Source organism: Hemitrygon akajei, chromosome 3, assembly GCF_048418815.1.
Source record: "Hemitrygon akajei chromosome 3, sHemAka1.3, whole genome shotgun sequence".
NCBI lineage: Eukaryota > Metazoa > Chordata > Chondrichthyes > Myliobatiformes > Dasyatidae > Hemitrygon > Hemitrygon akajei.
In genome coordinates this window covers 162,143,646-162,170,898 of record NC_133126.1, presented here as the reverse complement: position 1 = coordinate 162,170,898, position 27,253 = coordinate 162,143,646, and the positions used below count along the sequence as shown (strand labels likewise).

The 27,253-nt window shown below is 40.1% G+C and overlaps 1 protein-coding gene across 2 annotated transcripts in view; it reads left to right on the top strand.

Moving 5' to 3' along the window:
* Nucleotides 1–27,253, top strand: part of dis3l2 (DIS3 like 3'-5' exoribonuclease 2) — a 307,005-nt gene that overhangs the window by 117,165 nt on the left and 162,587 nt on the right. For both annotated transcript variants that reach the window (XM_073041187.1, XM_073041186.1), the window contains exons 10-12: nucleotides 3,108–3,187; nucleotides 7,819–7,931; nucleotides 11,925–12,032. In XM_073041187.1, the coding sequence (XP_072897288.1) occupies nucleotides 3,108–3,187; nucleotides 7,819–7,931; nucleotides 11,925–12,032 (301 nt within the window). The remainder of the gene's footprint in view (nucleotides 1–3,107; nucleotides 3,188–7,818; nucleotides 7,932–11,924; nucleotides 12,033–27,253) is intronic.

Below are 27,253 nucleotides of genomic sequence, written 5' to 3'. Positions count from 1 at the left end.
TTAAAATAGACACATCTCAAGCCTTGGGTCTGAGTGTGTCCCTTCTCTATCACCTGCCTATCCTCCTCCTCGGACTGTCTACAAGCTTTCTCTATTTGTGAGCTAACCTCCTCTTCCCCAGTCTCCTCAGTTTGGTTCCCTCCCCCACAACAATTCTCGTTTAAACTCTCCCCAGTAGCCTTAGCAAACCTCCCCGCCAGGATATTGGTCCCCCTGGGATTCAAGTGCAACCCGTCCTTTTTGTACAGGTCACACCTGCCCCAAAAGAGGTCCCAGTGATCCAGAAATCTGAATCTCTGCTCCCTGCTCCTATCCCTCAGCCATGCATTTATCCTCCACCTCATTCTGTTCCTATACTCACTGTCGCATGGCATAGGTAGTCTTTTTTCAGGACCTCTCCCCTTTTCCTACCTATGTCATTGGTACCAATATGTACCACGACTTCTAGCTGTTCTCCCTCCCACTGCAGGATATCGTGGATGCGATCTGAAACATCCCAGACCCTGGCACCTGGGAGGCAAGCTACCATCCGAGTTTCTTTCCTGTGTCCACAGAATCGTCCAACTGACCCCCTAACTATAGAATCCCTTATCACTATTGCTGCCTTTTTCCCTTCCCTACCCTCTGAACCACAGGGCGAGACTCCGTGCCAGAGGCAAGGCCACTGCCGCTTCCCACAGGTAGGCTGTCCTCCCCAACAGTACTCAAACAGGAGTACTTATTGTCAAGGGGTACAGCCACAGGGGTTCTCTCTAGTACTGACTCTTCCCCTTCCCCCTCCTGACTGTGACCCACTTGTCCGTCTCCCGTGGCCCTGGTGTGACCACCTGCCTATGACTCCTCTCTATCACTTCCGCGCTCTCCCTGACTAGGCATCTCCAGTTCCCTAACTCGGTCCCTCAGGAGCTACAGCTCAACACACCTGGTGCAGATATGGCCGTCCAGGAAGCTGGGAGGCTCCAGGACCCCCCACATCTGACACCGAGCACTGAAAACTGGCCTCACACACATATTTCCTACTTCGCCTCGTCCCGTTACCGCTAAGCCAGTTGAGCCAAAGCCCTAACATTCTGCTGCTTCTCAGTCCGCTGCCCACTGGATATGGCGGTCTTCTTTTTAAACCTTTCACGCTCAACTAGCTGACATCACGTGCCTGCGCAGTCTTGCCTCTCTTTAACACGAGTAGTAAAAATCTCCCTTTGCTCCGAAAAATCAGCAGTTCACTCACAGTCTTCTTGCTCTGAATTAAAAACCGTTGAAGGTTCCTTGCCTTCGGAAACCTTTCACGTTCAACTGGCTAATGTTACGCGCCTGCGCAGTCTCGCCTCTCTTTAACCTGAGTGGTAAAAAACTTCCTTCGCTCCGAAAAATCAGCAGTTCACTCGCAGCCTTCTTGCTCCGAATTCTGAAGAATTGTGATCGAAGTGACTTTGTGGAATAAATGTTGGTGCTTGATGGGGTGATATGACCATGTCAGCAACTACTGATCTCCTGGGATTTTTATGCACAACAGTTTACTGAGAATGGTGCAAAAATTTAAAAACAACATCCTAATAGTGGCAGTTCTGTTGACAAAAATGCCTTGTTAATGAGAGAGGTCAGAGTAAAATTGCCAAACTGGTTCACGTTGACAGGATAGTGACAGTAACTCAAATAATCACACATTACAAAGTGGTCTGTAGATCAGCATCTCTGCACAACACGTCAAACCTTGCCTGAATGGGCTACAGGAGTAAAAACCATGAACGTACACCAATGGACACTAATAAAGTGATCACTGAGTGTATTTCTAGGCAATGATCAGTGTCAATGCTGGAGAATTTCTGCAACTTTGTGCTTCAGCAGAAGACAATTGTGAAAAATCTGCCAAAGCAGGTGTTAATAAATCATTCAGAAATCTGGTAGCAGAGTGGAGGAAGCTGTTTGTAAACTGTTGAGTGTGTGTCTTCAGTTTCCTGCATCTCCTCCCTGATGGTAGTAATGAGAAGAGGGCATGCCCTGGATGGTTCGGATACTCATTGATAGACGCTGCTTCCTTAGGACACTGCCTTTTGAAGATGTCCTCAATGGTGGGGAGTTTAGTGCCCCACCCTGGCTGAGGCTACAACCCTCTGAAGCTTTATTCGATTCCGTACATTGGAGCTTTCATATCAGGCGGTAATGCAACCAATCAAAATGCTCTCCAAGACTGTTCTTGCAAATGGAACTGCTGGCATTTACCTGTAGGATCTGATCCAATAATTTCCATATATACCGTGACATCCAATGCCATTTCATTTTCACATATCTTGACTCCATCTTTGTTTCGTCAAAGTTAGATATTCATTGAACAGGAATTTCTTCAAACTGGTTACTGACAGTATCTTCAGTCCCAGATATGAACTTTATTTCCAAATTTTATTCAAACTTTGATATCATTTCTCACCAAGGATGAACTACAGCATCACCAAAATTACCAATTTCCACTTTCAAAATGCCACTTAACTTGACTGTTGTCTCAGCTCACCTGTTCTCTAACAGTCGTCTATTTATTTAGGGCTCAGGACTCTCCAGGATACTTATCCTTGGTTTATGCTCCGTAAATCTGAGGACATTCAAACTCTGCTGTGTTTGCGCTCAGACTCATTCTCATGTAGCTGTTGCCCCTTTGATTGATTATCCTTTATCTCCCAATTACATAATATCCTAATTTTAAATTGCTGATCTATATTTGTAAATATACACTCTTTGATCTTCAACTATTTAACCTTGCATGCTATCTGAACTCCACTTCTTGATTCTTTATGTTTCAATTATTCCAGCATTGGCAAATATGCTTTTCGCTCCCAAGTCTTTTAACTTTAACTTTGTCTGATTCTTTCTGTGCCTCTGCCCCTCTGCCCCTCTTTCTGTCTTTGAGATGCACTTCTAAGCTTGCCTGTCTGGTCTTAATAATGTTTTAAGTGGTTTGGAATTGGATTTTGTTTGGTAATGGTCTTCTGAACTGGACCTTGGGATCTCTTGGACCTTCAAAACAGTATCAGCAATCCAAGAGATTCCTACATAGCTTTCATCAGAAAATTAATAGTTTCTAAAAGAAGATTTATAATTTATGATTTTCTTGACAGGAATGAATGCATATTCACAATTGATCCGGTAACTGCAAGGGATTTGGATGATGCATTATCTTGCCGTGAACTCCCTGATGGTATGTTCTTTTTATTAGTTTTATCTTGTAACAGGGGTTCCCAATCCGGGGTCCATGGCATACAAAAGGTTTGGAACCCCTGTCTTAGAAATTATTTGCTGAAAATTTGTTGTTATATTTCTTTATCAAATATTATACAAAGTTTTAAAACAGGAAAAGAGCATGTGTCTCTAATCGCTTCTGAGCATTAGTGATTGAAAATGTCTATTTATGAAAATTCTAACGTAACTTTTCAGTGAAATAAGCTTTCAGTTGGTTTGATAGAAGTAAAGTTTCTCTTTCCCTTCCATCTCTAGGAAACTTACATTTATAATGATCTTACTTGAAGATGCATAGAACATTTTTTTTAAATCAGGTCTAGAAGAAGAATGGGAAAAGCTCTGCATGCCTTGCTAATTTTGCATAAGTTAGCTTTTAGAGATCACCATTAGCACAGAAGATTCTGCATTGAGAATGTGTAAATAAAACTAAAAAGGAAATATATTAGATGAAATTAACCTGGACTGCAAAATATAAGATCAAAATGTGACATTTTAGGTGTGCCTTAGCAAAGTCGTAATCAGTCTGTTATTGTTTCAGATAGTTACTGATTCATATCTTTCCTGGGTTTAATATTGTAAATGAAGGTAGTTTAGTAGTTTGGCTCTTGTCTGATGATATATGAAGGAAAATATTCCATTTGTCTTGGGTAGGTTCAGAGAAAAATTACTTTTATTTCCATGCTGACAAATGATGAATGGGCCAGCCACTATGATTGTATGTCATTACAAATTAGTTGATTTCCTTCATGATTGCCAACAATGAGTCAGAGGATAGAATTTGTCACAACATGAAGCTGATATCCTGTTAGTTATTGATGTTATTGACTACTTGCCCTGTGTCCTGCTTTGTAATATTGTGCTGGTAGTTATAGGTAATGGCCTAGTGTCTTACAATTTTGAATCTGCAAATCTTCTGCTATTTGACAAAAGCTTAAAATTAGTTAAATGCTTACTTTTCTTTACTTGAGGCAAAAGGGTAGTGATTCCAATCAAATGATCCTTTATCAGAGAACTCATAGACATTGGCTTGGCTTGGCAAGTTTAAAAAAATACGAATCTAGATGGAGCCGGCCCTTAAATTTTAATGCAGTCTCTACGCCAGCAGTCATGGTGGAAATTTCAGATAGCCTTCCTGCTATTAATCAAGAACTTTTGGGCAAGTTGATGCAATGAACAGAAGGAACAAAAAAAGTGGAAAGTCAGTGAAAGGAGCCATGCAACAGGGCTCATAGTAGATTGTAATCTGAAGTACTTCAGAAATTATACAATGGTATTAATGTAATTGAATTTTTGTGAAAAAGCATACTAGATCTATCTCTCTCAAAAAAAAAATGAAGTAAGCTTCTCTGGTATTTATTGTGGGGAAAGTAAAAATGTGACTGATCTGCTGATCCTAATGTTGCCTGGTTGTTCATCTGTGGTCTTAGGTACCTTTTTTTTGTTGTCTGATTCCTAGTATATTGCTATTGTTTAATGCAAGGCCTTTTATAGCAAAAGTGGCCAGAACAGCTGTGTGCGGCCCTATCCCCAAGTTCACATGCTGTTAAATCTGTTACTGAAATTGAATGTTTATGGATAACCTTGGTCACCAATCAACCAAGGTGCATTTTCAAAAATCCTTTTCAAAATTGAAATTAGTTGTAAAACTTAGAATACTAAAGAATGCATGCAGTTGAAAACTAAATTTTAAAATTTAAGTCATTTAGTTTTAAAGGATTAATTACTGTTCATCCAGTAGCTATTTCTTAGTTTTGATTGCAGTGGGCTGCATTATGTGGATGATCTAACGTACTCTAAGCCCAGTGGGTATATTTCCTTTCCTGAGAACTTGGAAGTCTGACGAAGTTCGTGCTGTTCCATTGGAATCAAGTAATAATATTGGATGATGCTGCTGCTTAAATATGCTCCATCATTGGACTCATGACAATGGAGAAACAAGGGAAAGCAACCCAAAGCACTGCTGGCTCAATAGTCTCAAAATCTAATGGATCAAAAATTGAACTACCCATAAAAATCCATAAGCCTGGTCACTTGCTATTGAGAGCAATCCTATTGGTTAACAGACACTTACTGTTTTTCTTAGATCTTTAAATCAAAGTATATTGCATGATTGGAATTAGCAGAAAATTTGAAAACTGTTCCCTTTGTGTGTGTGTGTGTGTGTGTGTGTGTGTGTGTGTGTGTGTGTGTGTGTGTGTGTGTGTGTGTGTGTGTGTGTGTGTGTGTGTGTGTGTGTGTGTGTGTGTGTGTGTGTGTGTGTGTGTGTGTGTGTGTGTGTGTGTGTGTGTGTGTGTGTTGATTCTCAAAAACATTAGAATTTTATTCTTGGTCAAAATTATCAGTTTAAACAGCAAATAGCATTTGACATGCAATTGAAGTCCAAACATTTAAAAATTCTATATACCCATCACTTTCTTGGTGCAAAAGTCTTCCCCTAGGTCCCCCTTAAATGTTCCCCTCTTTTTTTAAAGCCATGCTCTTTGATTTTATTTACTTCTGTAAGGTCACCCCTCAGCTTCTTACTCTCCAAGGAAAACAACCCTAGCCTATTCTGTGTCTCCTTATAACTCAAGCCCTTTGGCCCTGGCAATATAATTCTGAATCTTTTCAACACCCTTGTCAGCTTAATGACATCTTTTCTATAGCTGAATGACCAGAGCCACACACGGTCTCACTGATTTCTGGCCATTGGTGAGGCTGAATTAGAATGATTTAGTACCTTTGCATTTTCTTGAGGCAACTTTTCAAATTTTAACCTCTCCATACCCAAAACTGCCTGCTACCAGCTCCAAGATGGCCACACAACACTGTTTGTCTGACTGAAGTCTTTACCCATACTTAACGCATGGACTTTTTCAGGACTCTCGGTCATCCTGCCTTTCACCATGTGGTAATTGGAATTCAACACAGAACTCACTCACAATATCACAATCCCTTGCGCTCGTTGATCTGTCCAGGCCCTTTGTTTAGCTAAACCTTAGTTTTTATTACTCATTCCTGCGCTAAAGTTATTTAGGGCATTTATCTTCCCTTTCAGCAACCCTCTGTGAATTAAGTTCAGGCTTACACCGCTACATCTGCTTTAGCTGTCCACAACCTCTGTCATTCCAACATATCTTAAATTTTCTAAAACCTAAACTTTTCTCACTTTCTTCATCTTCTCCTAAGATACTCATTAAATCCTTCCTTTATAATCCAATTTTTATCACCTAAATAGATTACCTTTAAGTGGCTCTTTGTGTCTAATTTTGTCCAATAACATTCTTAAAAAAGTTCTTGATAAAATGGGTAAGGTGGAGGTCTTGATAATATTGCTAAGAACCGATAAGAGTCGGTAAGATAATGGTGTACTTGGTCGTGGAGGCCTCCCGATCCAACCAGTTGTGTAATTTTTTTGTCCTTGATGCCTTTTTATCAATCACAAAACACTGCTGGATGTTAAGAACATCAGGTCTATCTCATCAGTGAGTTGTTGGATAGTGACAGAGCTGGACTTGTTGCATACTGCGTTGTTGCCAGGACTTGTTGTCTTCCATTGTGCAGAAGCAGTGCGCAGTCCAACAAACGGTGCAAATGATTACCTTGGATGTTTTTATTGTGATTGCAAGACCCTGTTGGGCATAGGTAACGTAGAAGAAAGCAAGTCTTGTTCACTGCTTCATTGGTAACACTGATGGTGGGGGAGCTGCGAAGCCTCAGTTGTTGTGTGGATCAGGCCTTGATCCCGTTGGTGACGCCTGTTGCAGCTACCCAGGAGTGGGAGAGAGCAGAGGTTCGGTTGAAGTAGGACTGGCCCCTCCCTTCGGTGGAAAACAAGCTGGATTGTGTTCATCTGTGGCTGCACCAGCAATGAGGAAGAGATGATGAACTGCTGCATGCTTGTTCTTGCAGAACTGTGGCTCCAGGGCAACATCCTATGTACCATCAGTCTTCAGGCCATGTGACTCAGGGACTTTGGCTATATTATTTTTGTGACTGTTTTCTGCTGTATGTGCTGTCTGTGTGACTGTTGGTACTGTGTTTTACACCCTGGGCTTGGAGGAATGCTGTTTCATTTGGCTATATTTTTGCGTATAGTTAAAAGACCATTAAACTTGAACTTGAGATGTTTTACTGCATTTAAGCTATTGTAATGTAATTGTTTTAGTCATTTAAATATTTGCACTTTGCTACTGATTTTATTGCTATAGATAATTTGATCATTTAGGACTTCTTCAAGATTTAGAAGTCCAATGGTAAAATACAACAAAATTAGTGACTGAAAATCAGTGACACCCTGATTTTTTTGGGAGGCATTTAAATAGGCTCATAAACAGGCAATGGACCATGTGCAGTTTAAATTGACCTCCATGGTTGGCACAGACATCATAGGCCAACGGGCCAGTTCCTGTGCTGTACTGATTTCTGTTTGGGAGCTGGTTTTAAACAAGCCACTGCAAGCTTTTAGGTTAGGTAAGATATGAAATCTTATTTCATTTAATACTGGATTATTGATTCAAAATATATTGGTTATAAATTTGGTAAATTTTAGATGTTCATTATTTATGAGGAATGTATATTTGGTTAATATTTCTAATGATTTATTTAAAGGAAACATGGAGGTTGGAGTACATATTGCAGATGTGAGTTACTTTGTTCGTGAAGGGACTGCTGTTGATGAAATTGCCAGCAAGAGGGCAACCAGTGTCTACCTAGTTCAGAAGGTAATGCATATGAAGATTAACCTTTGCTCTAAAGGACCTACAAGTGATGGAATAGTTTTAATTATTTTGGTGGACATGATTAGGAACTACATTTATAATAGTGGTGGCACTTTTATGATGACAACATCTAGTTCTCCACCACCCATGTTCACATGACCCCATTAACAAGTTTGCCTCAGTCATCGTCATTGGCATCATATACCATATTCTACCACTCTCTGATTAAATAAGTTCTTTTTGAATTCCCTCTGCACTTATTAGTGACCGTCTTGGATTTGTGGGCCCTTGCTTGAGACTTGTCTGTAAATGGAAGTATTTCCCAACCAATGTTTGAGATAATCAGAGGATGGTGTGACTGTGGAAGGAATTGCCAATAGAAGTGGTAGATGCAGGTTCAGTTGTAGGACAGGTACATGGATAAGAGGGGCATGGAGATCTATGGACTGGGTGCAGGTATGTGGGACGAGCAGAAGACCACGTCAGCACGGACTAGATGGGTTGAAGGCCCTGTTTGTGCTGTATCACTCTGTGACTAATGCTGTTTTAAAGTTTTTGAGAAGTTAAGAAGTCTCAGCTTGCCTTTCTTGAGAGTTATAACCTCCCCCTTGTGGTATAATCTTTGTGAACCTGGAACCTTGTGGTATAATTTTTGTAAAGCTAGGTTATATATTTTGTGAAATGTCTCTGATTTCAAAGGTTCACGTGTTATCAAAGCATGTACCCGTATACAACTCTAAAATTTGTCTTCTCCAGATAGCCAGGAAACAAAGAAAGAGCATGAAAGTTGTTCAGAGGGAAACATCAAACCCCAACTCCCACACGAAAAGAATAGCATCCCAATCATTAACCTCCTCGCCCTACACAAAACGGAACAGGAACATTCCCCCCCCCCCCCCCCCCCATAAAACAACTCTTCCCCGCCCCCACAAAAAAAGCTAACAGGACGCAACGGAACATCAACCTACAAACACGCTCCCCTCGCACGACAAAACAGAAAAGGAACAGGCGATAAAGAGCACAGAACATAAAAGCCATTAGTCTGAAAAAGTCCACAGTCCAATCCGTAAACACAGAACCACGATACCATCCCCTGATATCACTGACATTCATCAAAAGAGAGGGACACCAAACGAGGCAGAGAGGCGTACCTGCCTGCCACAGCAATAGGCTGCTCACAGATTCCTTCTCCGGCTGCGATCAGAAGGAAAGCATTTGGTGCAGAACTCTAACTCGCCTTCTGCTTTCGCTTTGATGTCTCAATCTTCCTCTGTGCTTTAATTGGCGATTAATTGATGCTTTACCAGTGAAATGGAGTCAAACATCAGCTCGCGCTCGTCTTTGCATCAAGGCCGTATGAGTATGTGCTCGCTTCCTGGAATCTTCTCAGAGACAGCAAAGCGCTGGGTCACTTAATTGATCCCCAAACAATAAATCACAGTCTCTGACAGTCCCAGAAACACATTTAAGGTAAAAAAACAGATGTAAAAGAGTGAAGAAGACATTTTTGTGAGCTTTCTGGAAAATGCTGATTGAGGGAGTGTTGTATGCTAGCATCATCTGATATGACATTAAGATGGGATCAGCTCGCAGTATTCAAAGTGAATTGCAATCAAGGATTTATACCAAGTTAACATATTTTCCAAGGATTACATGGTCTTTTTCTTCCTACCAATGTGTTCATGCTTATTTGACTGTCACACACTTCTTCCACATTTATTAATATCTATACAAATTTTCTTATCTATACTGCTATACGGTATTTACTCCTGCCAGGTGTTCCTATGTCTCTTTTTAAAATAAATGCTCCCTAATTATCTTGGAAGCAGCTTAATATACCTTCTCACGCCACCCAGAATCTTACGATCTTCTAAACTTCAAAGAATAGAAATCTAATTTGTTTAACTGCTCATGATAAGGAAAAACCTGTCTTCCCAGTCTAATTATAAGTTTGCCCATAACATTAACAATGTGCCGGTGAGTAATGAGCAGCAGTAAATTTTTGTGTAAAAACTCCTACCCTTTCTTAGTCTATATTCGTTAACTTTAACCCTGCCTTTTCATTTTCAATTTGTAACCTGCTTTCTATCTGTTCTGCTGTTTGTCCCCTGACTTGACATCTTCTGACCATCGACATGAATCTGTAATGCAAAATCTTCTTGGATATTCACTCATTATATATCTATTGCTGTCTCTGTTTCTATTGCCCTTTGGTTAATCAAACCTGATAGTCTTTTTGCAATCCATATATTATACATTGAGAGTTTAATAGAGTGGAAAATCTGGAAAAGTGTAGAAAATATAGAATTGAAATTAGAGAGGTGGTTGAAAAGTAAAGAGAGGTTAGGGAAAATATTGGCAACCAAAATCAAAGAAAATCCAAAGAGGTTTTATAAGAACATTAAGAAGATAACTAAGGAAAGTTGGGACAAAAAATTGCCTCAGTATGGATGTACAGGATATCTGTAAGTTTTAAGTAATATTTTATGACCTTCTTCTTAAAACAGGAGAATGGTGCAAACATTGTAGAAGAACGTAAAGTACCAGATTTGAAAATCAGTTAAAAAAAATCTAAGGGTTAAGTGTTTATCATCTTTGAAAATGGATAAATTGCTAACTCCAGCTGAAGTACCACTCTCTAAGCAGCGAAGATACAGATCATAAATTGCTGCCACAGTGAAGGATTAAATTTGTAACTTGAAGAAAGTTTTATCGATGCAATGAAGGGTAGGGAATGCATTGGGAGACTGTCTTTCAAACACAGATCTCCCTTCCCAACATGCCAGTAGATTCAATAGTCTTAATGGTCAGTGATAAATGATTCAGTTAAGTAAGTGATTTAAGGTGGGGGAGGGGGGTAATAAAGACTTGTGTTGAGCTCTTGTGATCTTCTACCTGGCAATCATGGTCATTTGATAATGACTTGTACTTTGCACATTGTGTGTTTTAGTTTGTTAAAATAAACAGACTTTACTTTTGATTTATTGCATTCTTACAGCACATGAGTTTTTTTGGAAAGTGAGACGTGATTGATCACATTTTCTTTGCAGGTACAATCACAAATGGCTAATTGTTTCTGCCATTTTGCAGTAAATTTAATTGCATCTCTTGAAGGCCTTGTCTGTACCTTGAATTTTAAGGTGCCCTCCTTTTACTTTCACTGTTAGAGCTGCAGGAAAGGCATCTGGATGTTACCTCCTTGTGAGCACAGAAATTCAATAGTAGGAAATTCAGTAATGGATAGTGTAATAATAAGAGAGAATCTTACTTTTATTGCAAGGGTAAATATTGGCCAAGATCCAAGGAATAATTTCTGATGAATGATGTGGAATTTTCATGGCTGTGTAAGAAGTTTTATTTAATATGAGGTAAATGAAAATGTATAAGCTTTATAGGTGTTCATTTGCAGAATTATCTTTAGTGTCCTTGAGTGTTATGGGAAAAAAACTTTATCTCGCTTAGTTATAGAAGTAAGTAACAATCTTTGGTTCATGACGGAGATATTTGTTCCCACAGAAAAGCAGCAAAATACTCCTCAGATTGTAGCAAGGTCACATAAAATAGCATTTGTAAAAGTCACATTTTTGACATTGGATCATTAGAGCATTGCTCACGCCTGTGCCCATGACATCTTCATGTGGATTACTGCAAGGCTACATGAATTTATTTAAGTTTTAAAAATTTCCATTAAAAGCAATACGAATGGTCTCCAGAACAAGATGAAGTTTCAGGAATGACCATGAGGAAGAATAATAAAGTTGACAGCAAAGGGGAATATGTGGGAGATGAGAATGGGGACAATTTTAGGAACTAGTTTACAATATGATTTTTACTTAATTTAATAAGCTGTGCTAGGAGAGATTGACTAACACCTACAAAGTAAGTTACGCTTTTAGGTTTGGTAATAAATGAGAAAGAAATGAATGAGGTTGCATCTCATAAAAATATCCTTTATTTAAACTTCATTTGTCTTGCTTTGGTAATATTTTAATACAGGTTATCCCAATGCTTCCAAGATTCCTCTGTGAAGAACTTTGCAGTTTGAATCCAATGGAGGATAAGCTAACCTTCTCTATCATTTGGACATTGACTCCTCAAGGAAAGGTACTGTTTTATCATTACCTGTGTTCAATAAGTGTACCTTATTTCTGAGGTTTCTGGGTCAGGCTGTGCACTGAAGAATATTTGCCATTGTTGAAGAGCACTGGAAATGGTTCTTATAATTGAAATTCCAAATGAAGAAATTTTACTGAAATTGCACTAAGTGTAATAATTAAAAACACAGCTTTCCTTTGAGGCAATGATTTGTCTGAATCACAGAGCTTCTGTGTATTGGTGGTTTCCTCATTTTGATACCCTCAAATGTTAAAAGTAAACTGGAGGAGTCAAGGAAATAACAGAAGCATGAGAGAATAGATGGCCAAAGTTAATTGGAAGAGGACACTAGCTGGGATGACGGCAGAAGAGCAATGACTGGAGTTTCTGGGTGCAGGATAGGTACATCCTAAAGATGAGCAAGTGTTCTAAAGGGAGGGTGAGGCAACCGTGGTTGACAAAGGGCAGTTAAAATCACCATAAAAGCAAAAGACAGAGCACTTAATATAGAAAAATTCGTGGGAAGATAAAGGATTGGGAAGTTTTTAAAAACCAACAGAAGCAATTAAAAAAGCAATAAGGAGAGAAAAGATGAATCATGAAGGTAAACTAGCCAATAATATCAAAGGGGATACCTAACAGTTTTCCAAATGTGTAAAGGGTAAAAGAGAGTGGATATTGGACAGCTGGAAAAGTGATGCTGGAGAAGTAATAATGGAAAACAAAGAAATGGTGGATGAACTTAATGAGTATTTTGTGTCAGCTTTCACTGTGGAGGACACCAGCAGTATGCCAGAAATTCTAGACTGTCAGGGCAAAAGTGACTGTAGTTGTTATTACTAAGGAGAAGGTGCTTGGAAAGCTGAAAGATCTGGAAGTGTTAAGAGTGGCATGGACCAGGTGGACTACACTTCAGGGTTCTGAAAGGGGTAGCTGAGGAACTATGTAGGTATTACTAGTGATCTTTTAAGAATAACCAGATTCTGGAATGGTTTGGATACAATAGGGTCTCTTAAGACACTCCTGGATAGGTACATGGAGCTTAGAAAAGTAGAGGGCTATGGGTAACCTGAGGTAATTTCTAAAGTAAGTACATTTGGCACAGCATTGTGGGCCAAAGGGCCTGCATTGTGCAGTAGGTTTTCTATGTTTCTAATACTAGAAAATTGCAAATGTTTCTCCATTCTTTAAGGAGGGAAGGAAACAGATGAAAGGAAATTATAGGCCAGTTAGTCTGACTCCAATTGTTGGGAAGATGTGATGTTGGAGTCCTGATAAAATAGCATGGTTTCCTTAAGGAGAAATCTTGCCTGACAGATCTGTTGGAAATCTTTGAGGAAATAACAGGCTGAATAGAAAAATGAGAGTCAGTGGATGTTGAATACTTGGATTTTCAGAGGGCCTTTGAGAAGGTACCGCATGTGAGGCTGCTTAACAAGACAATGCCTATGGCAATATAAGAAAGATACCAGCATGGGCAGAAGATTGGCTGACTGGCAGGAGGCAAAGAGTGGGAATGAAGGAGACCTTTTCTGGTTGACTGCCGGTGACTAGTGGTTTTCTACAGGGGTCAGTGTTGGGATAGCTTCTTTTCACGTCATATGTCAGTGATTTGGATGATGGAATTGATAGATTTGTGGCTAAGTTTGTGGACAATATGAAGATAGGTGGAAGGGCAGGTAATGTTGAGGAAGCAGGGAGTCTGTAGAAGAACTTGGACCAATTGGAAGAATGGGCAAAGGAGTGGCAGATGGAATATAGTCTGGGGAAGTATATGGCCACACACACACAAAATGCTGGTGGAATGCAGCAAGCCAGGCAGCATCTATAGGGAGAAGTGCTGTCGACGTTTCGGGCCGAGACGCTTCATCAGGACTCATATGACCATTCACTTTGGTAGAAGGAATAAAGGAGCAGACTATTTTCAAAACAATGAGAAAATTCTTGTGCAGGATTCCCTAAAAAGTGACTTGTAGATGGAGTTAGTGGTAAGGAAGGCAAAAGCAATATTACATTATTTCAAGAGGACTAGTATATAAAAGGAACCATATAATGCTGAGGCATTGGTCAGACCACACCGAGAATTGTGAGCTGGTTTGGATCCCTTATTTAAGAAAAGATGTAAAGATATGCTGGTGTTGGAGAGGATCTTAGAAGAAGTACATGAGAATAATTCCGGGAACGAAAGGGTTAACGTATTAGGAGCATTTGATAGCTGTGGGCATGTACTTAGTAGAATTCAGAAGAATGAGGGGGGATGTCATTGAAACTGAATATTGAAATGCCTGGAGAGAATGGATGTGGAGAGGATGTTTCCTATAGTAGGGGAGTCTAGGACCAGAGAGCACAGCCTCGGAATAGAAGGTTGTCCCTTTGGAACAGCAATGAGCAAGAATTTCTTCAGACAGAAGGTAGTGAGTCAATGGAATTCATTGCCATAGGCAGCTGTGGAGACCAAGTCATTGGGTAAATTTAAAGAGGAGGTTGATAGGTTCTCTATTAGTGAATGCATCAAAGGTTATAAGTAGAAAGCAGGAGAATGCCTTCTGTGCACCAGAGTTCCCATGGAGACGGACTGTAGTGGGTGAGAGAGTTCAAAAGATGTGAGCATGGGCCAGCAGGACATTTTGTGTGTCATTGTTCCCGAAGAGATGTTTAATTGTGCATAATTAGGCACTTGGCAAGGGCCAACAAAAAGAAGTTGAGTTTAAGTGGAGTCGCCATTGTTGGAACATCCATTGTGTGAGTGGGCCAGTGTTAGAGTGGGGAACTGAGGCTTTGACAAGGAGAGGCAGGGGCTGTAGGTAGATGCTTTTGTTTATTTTTTAATTTTTCTTTCTTTTTGTTTACACATTTAAAGCATTGGGGATGGCAGGCAGGATAGTGGGATGCGCGTCTTACGGTATGTGGGAAGGCAGGAAGACCTCCAGTGTCCCTGATGACTACACCTGCAAGAGGTGTATCCTGCTGCAGCTTCTTTCAGACTGTATTAAGGAATTGTTGCTGGAACTGGTTGAACTCCGAATCGTTTGGAAGGCTAAAGGGTTGATCAACAGGAGATAGAGGGAAGCAGCTGTACCCAAGGTGCAGGACACAAGTATTAGGTGACTGTCAGGAGGGGGAAAGGTAATAGGCAGCCAGTGCAGAGTACCCTTGTGGCCATTCCCCTCAGTAACATGTATAGTTTATTTTGAATATTGTTGGGGGGATAACCTAATAGAGGAAAGCCACAGCGGTCAGCTTTCTGGCACTAAGTTTGGCTCTGTGGCTCAGAATGGAAGTGAGGAGAAGAGGTGAACTGTAGCGATAGGGTTCCACATTGGTTCAGGGAACAGGCAGGAGGTTCTGTGAACAAGACTTGATTCCTGGATGGTATGTTGTCACTTATGTTCCATGGTCAAGGACATCTCAGATTGAGTCCTCAACATTCTGAAGTGGGAGGCTGAACAGCCAGAGATTATGGAACATAATGATGGGAAGAGTTCCGAGGTTCTGCAAAGTAAGTCAAGGAGTTAGGTGCTAAGGTAAAGGACAGGACCTCCAGGGTTGTGATCTGAGGATTGCTACTTGAGGCACATGCTAATGAGGCCAGAAATAGAAAGATCATACAGTCTAAAATGTGGCTTAGTTGATGGTGCGGGAGGGAGAACTTCAGAATTTTGGATCACAAGGTTCTATTCCAGAGAGTGTGGGACCTGTACAGAAGGGATGGTTTGCACTTGAACTGGAGGGGGACTAATATCCCTGCAGGAACATTAGCTAGCGCTGCACAAGGGAGTTTAAAATAGAGTTGCAGGAGAATGGGAACCAGACTGCCGGAACAGGTAGTGGAGAGGTTGTGGAGACAGATTCTGTTAAAACTGCAGACAAAGTTAGCAATTGAAAGGTTGAATGTGGTGAGATTAATGTTCTGAGTCGTGTGTATTTCAGTGCATGGAATATTGTAGGAATGGTGAATGAGCTTTGGACATAGTTCAGCACATGGAATTATGACATTGTAGCCATTAGTGAGACCTGGTCTGGCATCTCAGTGTTCCGTGATTCTGTTGATTTAGACATAATAGAGTGGGAGGGATTAAAGAGGGAGGGGTGGCATTACTAATCAGGGAAAATGTTACGGTGCTTCAACAGGACAGACTGGAGAGTTCATCTACTGTGACCATATGGGTGGAACTGAGGAATATAACTCAGGAAGGGGATGGCCACGTTAATGGTATTATATTATAGACTACCCAACAGTCCTTAGGCTTTAGAGGAGAAGATTTGTTGAAAGATCACAGACCTTTGCAAGAAAAATAATTTTGTTGAATCAGAATCAGGTTAATTATTAAGAGCATGTGTCGTGAAATTTGTTAACTTAGCAGCAGCAGTACAATGCAATATGTGATAATATAAAAAGAATAAATTACAGTAAGTCTATATATGTATATTAAATAGATTAAATAGTGTAAAAACAATAATATACAGTATATTTAAAATAAAGCAGTGAGGTAGTGTTCATGGGTTCAATGTCCACTTGGAAATTGGATGGCAGGAGGGATGAAAATGTTCCTGGGTTGCTGAGTGTGTGCATTCAGGCTTCTGTACCTCCTTCCTGTTGGTAACAATGAGAAGAGGACATGCCCTGGGTGATGGGGATCCTTAATAATGGACGTCGCCTTTCTGAGGTACCACTCCTTGAAGATGTCTTGAATACTACGGAGGCTAGTACCCAAGATGTAACTAACTTTCTGTATCTTCTTTCCTCTGATTTTTGGGATTTGGTTTATAGTAATTGATTTTAACTTTCCACATATTGACGGGGTCTCCCATACTGTAAAAGGGCTCGATGGGATAGAGTTTGTTAAATGTGTTTAGCACAGAGGTCCCAACGAGAGAAAATGCAATACTAGATCTCCTATTAGGAAAAGAGACAAGGCAGGTGACAGTATTTTGTGTAGGGGAACTCTGCATCTAGTGATCATAATACCATAAGATCATACCATACTATGTGATCATAAGTCTATAAAAGTGAGACAAAGCAGCAGTGAAGTCATGGACCATATACAGATAACGGAGGAAGAGGTGTTTTCTCTTTTGAGGCAAATTAGGGTGATAGTCCCTCTTGCCTGACAAGATTTTCCTGCGCACCCTGTGGGAGGCTAGTGCTGAAGTTGCACGAGCCTTAGCAAAGATATTTAAATTATCCTTAGCCATGAGTGAGGTGCTGGAGGAATGGATGATACCTAATGTTGTTCCATGTTTTAGAAAGGCTGTAAGAGTAAGACAGGAAATTATAGGCTGATGAGCTTGATTTCAGTAGTGGGTAAGTTATTCTATTCTATGGGACCGGATATGTAAGTATTTGAATAGATAGTGACTGATTAGTAATAGTCAACATGGCTTTGTGCATGAGAGGTCATTTCTATCTAACCAATCTTATAGAGTTTTTTTAAGGATGTCACCAGGAAAGTTGTTGAAGGCAGGGCAGTAGATGTTGTCTGCATGGACTTTAGCAAGGCCTTTGACAAGAACCAGCATGGGAGACTGGTTAAGAAGGCTCTGTCACTTGGCATTCAGGATGAGGTAGTAAATTAGATTAGACATCGGTTTCGCAGGAGAAGTCAGATCGATAGCAGATGTTGCCTCGCTGACTGGAAGCCTGCGTCTGGTGGTGTGCCGTAAAGATTGGTACTGGTTCATTTGTTGGTTGTCATCTCTGTCAATGATCTGGATGATAATGTGGTAAACTGGATTTGCAATTTACAGATGCCACCAAGATTGGGGGTGTAGTGAACAGTGAGGAAGACTTTCAAAGCTTGCAGTGGGATCTGGACTAGCTGGAAAAATGGGCTGAAAAATTGTAGATGGAACTTAATGCAGAGAAGCAAGAGGTGTTGCATTCTTTGGAAGGACAAACCAGGGCAGAATTCAAATAGTGAGCAGTAGGGCACTGAAGCGTGCGGTAGAACAGAGAGATCTGGGAATATGGATCCATAATTCCTTGAAAGTGGTGTCACAGGTAGATGGGATTGCAAAGGCAGCTTTTGGCACAGTGATCTTCATAAATCAAAGGAGTGCAGGAGATGGAATGTTACGTTGATATTGTATAAGATGTTGGTGAGACCTAATTTCTAGTATTATGTGCAGGTTTGGTCACCTGCCGATAGGAAGGATGTCAATTAGATTGAAAGTGTGCAGAGAAAAGTTATAAGGATGTTGCTGGGACCTGAGTTATAGGGAAAGGTTGGTTAGGACTAGGGTAAATGCAAGAAGGCTTTTTCCACTGAGGTTTAGTGAAACTAGAACTAGTAGTCATTGGAAAAGAATGAAAGGTTGAGAAGTTTAAGGGGAATTTGAGGTGGAACTTCTTCTCTCAGATAGTATTGAGAGTGTGGACCAAGCTGTGGGTGAAAGTGGCAGATGCAGGCTTGATATTAACATTTAAGTTAAGTTTGGATAGGTACATAGATGGGAGGGGTGTGGAGGGCTGTGACCTGGGTGCAGGTCGATGGGACTTGGCAGATTAATGGTTTGGCAAGAGCTAGATAGGCCAAAGGACCTGTTTCTGTGCTGTAGTGTTCTATGACTCTGACTCATATGGGGTTAAGAAGGATGATAAATGAACCCTGGTGTAATGTCGGAGCAGACTTAATGGGCTGAATGGCCTAATTTGCTCTTATGTCTTGTGATCTGATGGTCTTGTATTTTAGTAAACACAAAGCAATCAGTTTTTCCCTCTGATACTTCCTTCACCAAAATAGCTTATCTTTGGATATTTTGTGGTTATGGTAACTCCAAAACATAAACTGAATTTTGAACACTATTATGCATAAGGAAGCACTTTCTCTCACTTACATGCCTAAACAGGACAATATGTTTTTCCATAGAAGATATTATCGTACAGGTTTTGTTCGTAGGTTTGAAGATGTCACTCAAATGTTTCTTGGAATCCATTAAGTTCAGCTTAAGTGAAGGCACTGAAACATCATGCAGCTGATCTCTGCTGCTGTTGCTAATGTAATTGAATGGTAATCACAAAATGATCAAAGGTGCAACAATTGTGATTCAGATATACTGTACACTAATAGAAATGGCCATTTTCTCATCTTTAGGTATTAATTTTATTTCTCAGATTCATTTATTTATCACGTATACATCAGAACATACAGGGAAATGTGCCATTTGTATTAACAGCCAACACAGCCCTAAGAATGTGCTGGGGAAGATCGCAAGTGTCAACCCCAAGTATGTGCTGGGGGCAGATCATTCCGGCACCAACATAGAATGCCCACAATGTTCAACAGAACAACACAAGAAATAGCAACAAAACTAGGCCTTTTCTTCCCTCCTACATAGCCACCAACATATACACACTGATATGCCCCCACCTCCAGGCCACCAATCTTTAGTGGATTCTCAGACTGCCAGACATCAGGCCTCAGACTTCTGGACAAGCGACTCAAGGGCTTTGGCTTCTGCACTCACCAACTGGGAGGTCATCAACTCACCAACCTTGTGCCTCCTGCTTGCATGGACCTCCTATCTAGGGACCTAATGACATGGGTAGGTCACCAGCCCTCATCCAAGGGACCTACCAACCTCTGTCATTGTCCATGGAGATTGCTGTTCTTCATCAGCAGTCCCTGCTGACCTGACATACAGTATATCCTTGAAGATCACTGGTCTTTGACTGTGAAGCACTCTGACCTGAATTACAACCACAGGCTCCTACCCCGACCTCTAACTCTCCCTTATCTCTGTCCCTAAACCTTAATCTGAACCCCAATTCCCTGCGCTATCTACAAACCTATCCCTACGAACTTAGAAAACAACTAAGACTGAGTCACGACCTTGATGGACATCGCAGCTCAGCACCATCTTGAATGGAAGAATTTCTTATTTCATTATCTTCATTTTTGAAGAATGTTATAAGTATTCAAAGGAATGGCACAATTTTTGTAAGAGTTAACAGTGCACAAAATAATTCACCTGAGTTTACTGTCAGTCACATCACTTCTCTTCCTGTGCTTGCAACTAATTGTGTAGTAACTAATTCTAATTTAAGTTAATCTTTCTCTTTTTTTTCTAATGCTGAATGGTCACCCTTACTATTAAATAGGTTCTTTCTCAGTTTGTAAATAACCTATTAAGTCTGTATTTTTAAGGTTTATATATTCCGTTTTGTACTGATTTTGTTTGCAAATCAGATGCTCAGCATGTTTGTTGTGTGTTTGTCAGCAAAGTAACACTATCTTGGTCTATTGAAATTCCCAAACTTTTGATCATATCCCAGTCTTGCCTTTCTTGCATGTATCATTGAATTTTGCTGCCTTGGGGTGGTTTAAGATTCCTCAGCAAAGGTAGCTTACCAAAGCACGTTGATATTTATTTCATATTTTTGCTGTTGTTTTCCTATGATATGAAAGGGGGTCACTTTATACTGCTCTCAAAACAATGCCATCATTTTCATTCCCCTGTTAATTCTTGGAGCTATATTGTAACTGTAATCAAATTGCAAAATGTAGGAAAATCCTTCGAACTGACCTGACGGTGAAATAAATTAGATGTTTGTCATATTTTAGTTGGAGATACCATTGCTTTTTATGTTTTCATATTTGTCAAAGTCATTTACATTCTTCATTAAAATGAAAGGAAATAGTTAATAAACATTGTGGTTCATGAGTCAGTCTACAATGCTAATTTACATGTACTGATAATCTGCTGCCCAACTGAGAAGCAGTCTTTGAGGAGCTGAAAGAAAACCTTTCTTATGTTCTGTGAATCTAGAAAAAGAATAAAATGTGTCAGAGCATGTTTTATCGCCTGCTGAGTAATTGATTGTGTTACTGGAATAGCAGCTTTATTATCCATGGGTAGGCAAGGCCAGCTCTATATTTCCTAATGATGACATTCATAATAAGTCAAACAAGAAATAAAGCATCGTTTTTCAGTCAATTCTTTAAAAATGAGAAAAATTATAACATTAATTTTGGCATGAACCATATTCTTTTTAACAATATACCTTGTAATTAGTCAGTTCCTCTTTTAAAATAGCATGTATTTGCTGTCTCCTTTATAATACTGTATGTGTATTAGAGGATCATACAAAGATGACAACTGTCAAGTTGCAGAAAATAATATCAAAAGGAAAAGACCATAAGTTCCAGCTGGTATATACTAAATAAATGTCTGTCAAAACTATGCAACTGTTGGGAGAACAGTGCAAACCCAGATTGAAGATCCAGGCTAATGTGAAGAATATATTTGGGAAATTATATTTTTGTCTTCCTAAGCAATCAAAATTAATCCTGTGCATCACCTGTCATTAATAATGCATTATTTATCTGCTGAATAGGAGTATATCCATGAATTTGTGTCCACTGCATGTGCCTGGGGCCTTTCTCAAAGAACTACCATTTTCAAGTTTTAAAAAAATTTGACGTTAAAACACAACAGAAATTCATGGCCCCAGCTACTCACTAAGTTAATGATTGAAACTAATGAATCATGTAACATGTATGACTCAGGAGGAGACCAGTTGGTGTATAATGTCCGTGCCAAGTGATAAAGAGCTGCACTGCCTCATTTTGCCTTCCAGCACTTGTTATCTGGTCCTGCAGGTTAAAGCTCTTCAAATACGTGTCCCAAGTCTTGTTTAATGTGATGAGAATTTCTGCTAGGAGCAACCTTTCAAGCAGTGAGTTCCAGATCCTTTCTACTCTATGGGTGAAAATAACTTTCCCCATCTCCCCTCTAATTCTTCTACCAGTAACTTTAAGTCTATAATCCAAGCATCTGCTGCTTTGCTCCACTTAGTCCCCATATTATTTGGTATTCCTGTCAAGTCTCCTGGCCTCTTAATACAATTGATCACAAAGTATTCAATAGCAGCCTTTTTCTAGTCCCAGCAACAGCTGTGTAAATCTCTTATTTAATGGAATCACATCTTGTGTATAAAGTCTCAACCAGAGTTGGATCTAATACTCAGGCTTTGGTCCAAATAAATTTGTTCTAACATGATCTCTGCTGTCAAATTCTCTTTTCTTTCCAATAAAGGAAACTATCTCATGTGTCTCATTAACCACTTATGTGACCTTTAACTGTATATGGTCTTGGACTTGTCCCTCTGTTTGTAGCACTTAACCATATAATAATCACAGCACTGAAATGGGCCATCTTGGCCCGTCTAGTCCGTGCCGAACGCTTACTCTCACCTAGTCCCATCGACCTGCATTTAGCCCATAACCCTCCATTCCTTTCCTGTCCATATACCTATCCAATTTTACTTTAAATGACAATATCAAACCTGCCTCCACCATTTCTACTGGAAGCTCTTTCCACACAGCTACCACCCTCTGAGTAAAGAAGTTCCCCCTCATGTTACCCCTAAACTTTTGCCCCTTAACTCAACTCACGTCCTCTTGTTTGCATCTCCCCTGCTCTCAATAGGAAAAGCCGATCCACATCAACTCTATCTATCTCCCTCATAATTTTAAATACCTCTATCATGTCCCCCCTCAACCTTCTACGCTCCAAAGAATAAAGACCTAACTTGTTCAACCTTTCTCTGTAACTTAGGTGTTGAAACCCAGGTAACATTCTAGTAAATCTCCTCTGTACTCACTATTTTGTTGACATCTTTCCTATTATTCTTATTCGGTGACCAGAACTGTACACAATACTCCCGATTTAGCCTCACCAATGCCTTACTTCTTGTATCCACATATAGTATGCTTCTGTTTTGGTTTCCAGTGCAATTCTTGACAACTCTGGATTAAATTCCATTTGCAATAAACTTATTACCTTCTCAAACAAATTCAATCACAATCTTCCTTTAACTGATCCATACTGACTGTGCTTAATTTGTACTTTTTTAAATGAAGGTTATTACTTCCCCTCAGAAATGAATTCAGTAATTTGCACTGCACTAATTTTACACTTAGTGGGCTGTAATTTTTTTTAAATATACCGATCTTCCTTTTTTAATAGTGGTACAACATTACTAGTTCTCCAAGCATTCTCCAAGAATTGAAAATGTTGATCACCAATTTTCTGCATTGAATTTTTTAAAGTCTTGGTTATGTTCCATCTGGGCCAGGCAATTTATCAACTTTCAAAGACACTAACTATCTTAATAATTCCTATCTTGTGTGTTTATTCCACCTACTATTTTTCAAATTACCATCTAAACTATAGTGGCAGTGTGATTTCCTCCTCCCTTCTTTGAAGATAACTGCAAAGTATTCATTAGGAATCTTGCTTAAATTGCCAATATAAATGCAATATATTCCCATCATCATATAAAACAAAATTACATCAGTCCCATAGCAAAGCTTTTCAAATATAGAAGCTTTTAGCCTTTTTAGACCACCTGAATAATTTATAATAATAAACTGGTGCATATCCTTCTCCTTTCCCAAAAGCTCAGTATCATCTAGATAATCAGTTTGAACTGAATATAGTTGTCCATTTTGGAGTAGGTCTGATTATTAACTGCTAAAAAAAATTTGTGTCAATAAATTAAACTATTTTGAAAATAACTGGTCACTAATATTTCCAATGTGATGCATCTGGCTCATTACTTTTGCTTTGGACTTCATTCATTCCTAATTACCCTTTCTGCTCTGTGTTTTACTGCCTTGCCCTGCTAAAGACTATTGCCTTGATCTTCGAGCTAGCCTTTAGCAGAGGATAATGAGACTTGTAGGAAAGAGAGGAGAGAGAGCAAAGGGGAGAAAAATGCAGCCAAAGACTTGATGTTTTTTTCCCCCTAGATTGGATTAGACTTGGTTTCTCTAATTAGAATTTTGGATCTCAGTTGAATTTACTGACCACAGGGGTGGGACGACACCAAGTTTAACAACTTCCCTGGCACTGACCAATGTGAATGTCATTTTATATCTCTATTTGCATATCTGCTTGGACGTAGATCTAATATATTGCTGTCTCATGACTATTGCATCATTCATGTTTCTCTCTGTCTAACTCAGTCACTAACAAATTGAGTACATGCACATCTATGGACTCCAGTCAGTTCTGACCACCTACACGGCTACATATTCTTCTTGGTTTGTCATTCTTCTCTAGCAGTCTCTCATTTTAAAAATAAGCAATTCTTAGAACTTAGGCTTAGCATTGGGTACCTAAGCTATTTGACTGTTGACATGCATCACCAGTGACAGGGCAAAAGAACTTAGAGGTGCACAAGAGAACTGAATTAGAGAAAGGCAGAGACTCAAGGATGTGGCCCTGAGCAATGTTACACTAAAAGGCAAACTCACATAGGGATTCAAGTCAAGTCAAGTCACTTTTATTGTCATTTCGACCATAACTGCTGGTACAGTACTCAGTAAAAATGAGACAACATTTTTCAGGACCATGGTGTTATATGACACATTACAAAAACTAGACTGAACTACGTAAAAAAAAAAACAGAGAAAAAAAACACAACAACAACTACACTAGACTACAGACCTACACTGGACTGCATAAAGTGCGCAAAACAGTGCAGGCGTTACAATAAATAATAAACAGGACAGTAGGGCAAGGTGTCAGTCCAGGCTTCGGGTATTGAGGGGTCTGATAGCTTGGGGGAAGGAACTGTTATATAGTCTGGTCGTGAGAGCCTGAATGCTTCGGTGCCTTTTCCCAGACAGCAGGAGGGAGAAGAGATTGTATGGGGGGTGCATGGGGTCCTTCATAATGCTGTTTGCTTTGCGGATGCACCGTGTAGTGTAAATGTCCATAATGGCGGGAAGAGAGACCCCGATGATCTTCTCAGCTGACCTCACTATCCGCAGCAGGGTCTTGTGATCTGAGATGGTGCAATTTCTGAACCAGGCAGTGATGCAGCTGCTTAGGATGCTCTCAATACAACCCCTGTAGAATGTGATGAGGATGGGGGGTGGGAGATGGACTTTCCTCAGCCTTCGCAGAGAGTAGAGGCACTGCTGGGCTTTCTTTGCTATGGAGCTGGTGTTGAGGGGCCAGGTGAACACCAAGAAATTTGGTGCTCTTAACGATCTCTACCGGGGAGCTGTCGATGTTCAGCGGGGAGTGGTCGCTCTGTGCCCTCCTGAAGTCAACAACCATCTCTTCTGTTTTGTTCACATTCAGAGACAGGTTGTTGGCTCTGCACCAGTCCATTAGCCGCTGCACCTCCTCTCTGTAAGCTGACTCGTCGTTCTTGCTGCTGAGACCCACCACGGTCGTGTCATCGGCGAACTTGATGATGTGGTTCGAGCTGTGTGTTGCAGCACAGTCATGGGTCAGCAGAGTGAACAGCAGTGGACTGAGCACACAGCCCTGGGGGGCCCCGTGCTCAGTGTGATGGTGTTGGAGATGCTGCTCCCGATCCGGACTGACTGAGGTCTCCCAGTCAGGAAGTCTAGGATCCAGTTGCAGAGGGGGATGTTCAGGCCCAGTAGGCTCAGCTTTCCAATCAGTTTCTGAGGGATGATTGTGTTGAATGCTGAACTGAAGTCTATGAACAGCATACAAATGTATGTGTCTTTTTTGTCCAGGTGGGTTAGGGCCAGGTGGAGGGTAATGGCAATGGTGTCATCTGTTGAGCAGTCGGGACGGTACGCCAACTGCAGGGGGTCCAGTAAGGGGGGCAGCAGGGTCTTGATATGCCTCATGACGAGCCTACAGGAACAATGGTGGATAATTTGAAGCAGGAGGGCACTCTACACTGAGAGAGGGAGAGATTAAAAATGTCTATAAGCACACCTGCCAGTTGTGCTACGTACATCCTAAGTACTTGCTCTGGGATGCCATCCTGTCCCGCAGCCTTGTGGTGTCAACATCTCTGAAGATCTATTCTGGGTCCAACATATTGACGCATATTGATGTAATTTTCCATTAAAAAAAAAACATTGCCCAGGTTTGCGCCCTGGAAACTTTCCAAGGTACAAATCCATGGTCTGTCAAGACTAATGGAGGCCTACTACAATCTATCACATACCTTGTGATGTTGTTGAATTTTTAATGCATGGCATTCATAAATTACTTTGGGAATCTTCTTCATTTGTTTGTTAGTAATTATCTGGATAATTGCTTCTATGATCACTTTGATTTCCAAAATCGTTTCTCAAGACATAGAAAATTGAAAGGAAAATTTCTTTAAAGAGTCAGAATCAGGTTTATTATCATTTGAAATTTGTTAACTTAGCAGCAGCAGTTCAATGCAATACATAATCTAGCAGAGAGGAGAAAAAAATTAAAATAATAATAACTAAACAAGTAAATCAATTATATATATTGAATAGATTTTAAAAAATGTACAAGAACAGAAATACTGTATATTTTTAAAGAAAAGTGAGGTAGTGAACAGAGATTCAATGTACATTTAGGAATCAGATGGCAGAGGGGAAGAAGCTGTTCCTGAATCACTGAGTGTGTGCCTTCAGGCTTCTATATCTCCTGCCTGATGGTAACAGTGAGAAAAGGACATGCCCTGGGTGCTGGAGGTCCTTAATAATGGATGATGCTTTTCTGAGACACTGCTTGTTGAAGATGTCCTGGGTACTTTGTAGGCAATTACCCAAGATGGAGCTGACTAGATTTACAACCCTCTGCAGTTTCTTTTGGTCCTGTGCAGTAGCCCCTCCATACCAGACAATGATGCAGCCTAACAGGATACTCTCCACAGTACAACTATAGAAGTTTTTGAGTGTATTTGTTGACATGCCAAATCTCTTCAAACTCCTAATAAGGTATGGCTGCTGTCTTGCCTTCTTTATAACCATATTGATATGTCAGCATATGTTGAAGAGACTTTGCATTGGAATAGTACAATGGGAAAAGCGGAAATACATGGAACAGGTTATGGTGATTCATGGAAGAATATTTAATTGGCCATAAGATCTGTCCAGTTTAGTTTTCTAAATGTGTATTCACTCACTAACTGTCACTTTCTTATCCATTACTATAAGTTTGCACCAACAAAGGAGACGTGTAATACATGATTTCCTTGTCCACGTTTCCTTTTGTCAGCACTGTGTAGATGTGCAAATGTGCACTCACAGCAGCTCATCAAAAATTTGGCAAATGAATCAGCCAGACTAAGCCGGATGCTAAGTGCAGTTTCCTATTATTCAGCAGTTCCACCCTTTGATTTGATCATTTTCACCTAAACCACAATATCGGTGAATCTAAAGAAATTCTTATGTCATATCTTTGATAAAATAGAATATTATATTCACATCTTAACACTCCCAGATGAATGCATCCATTTTATTGTTAGA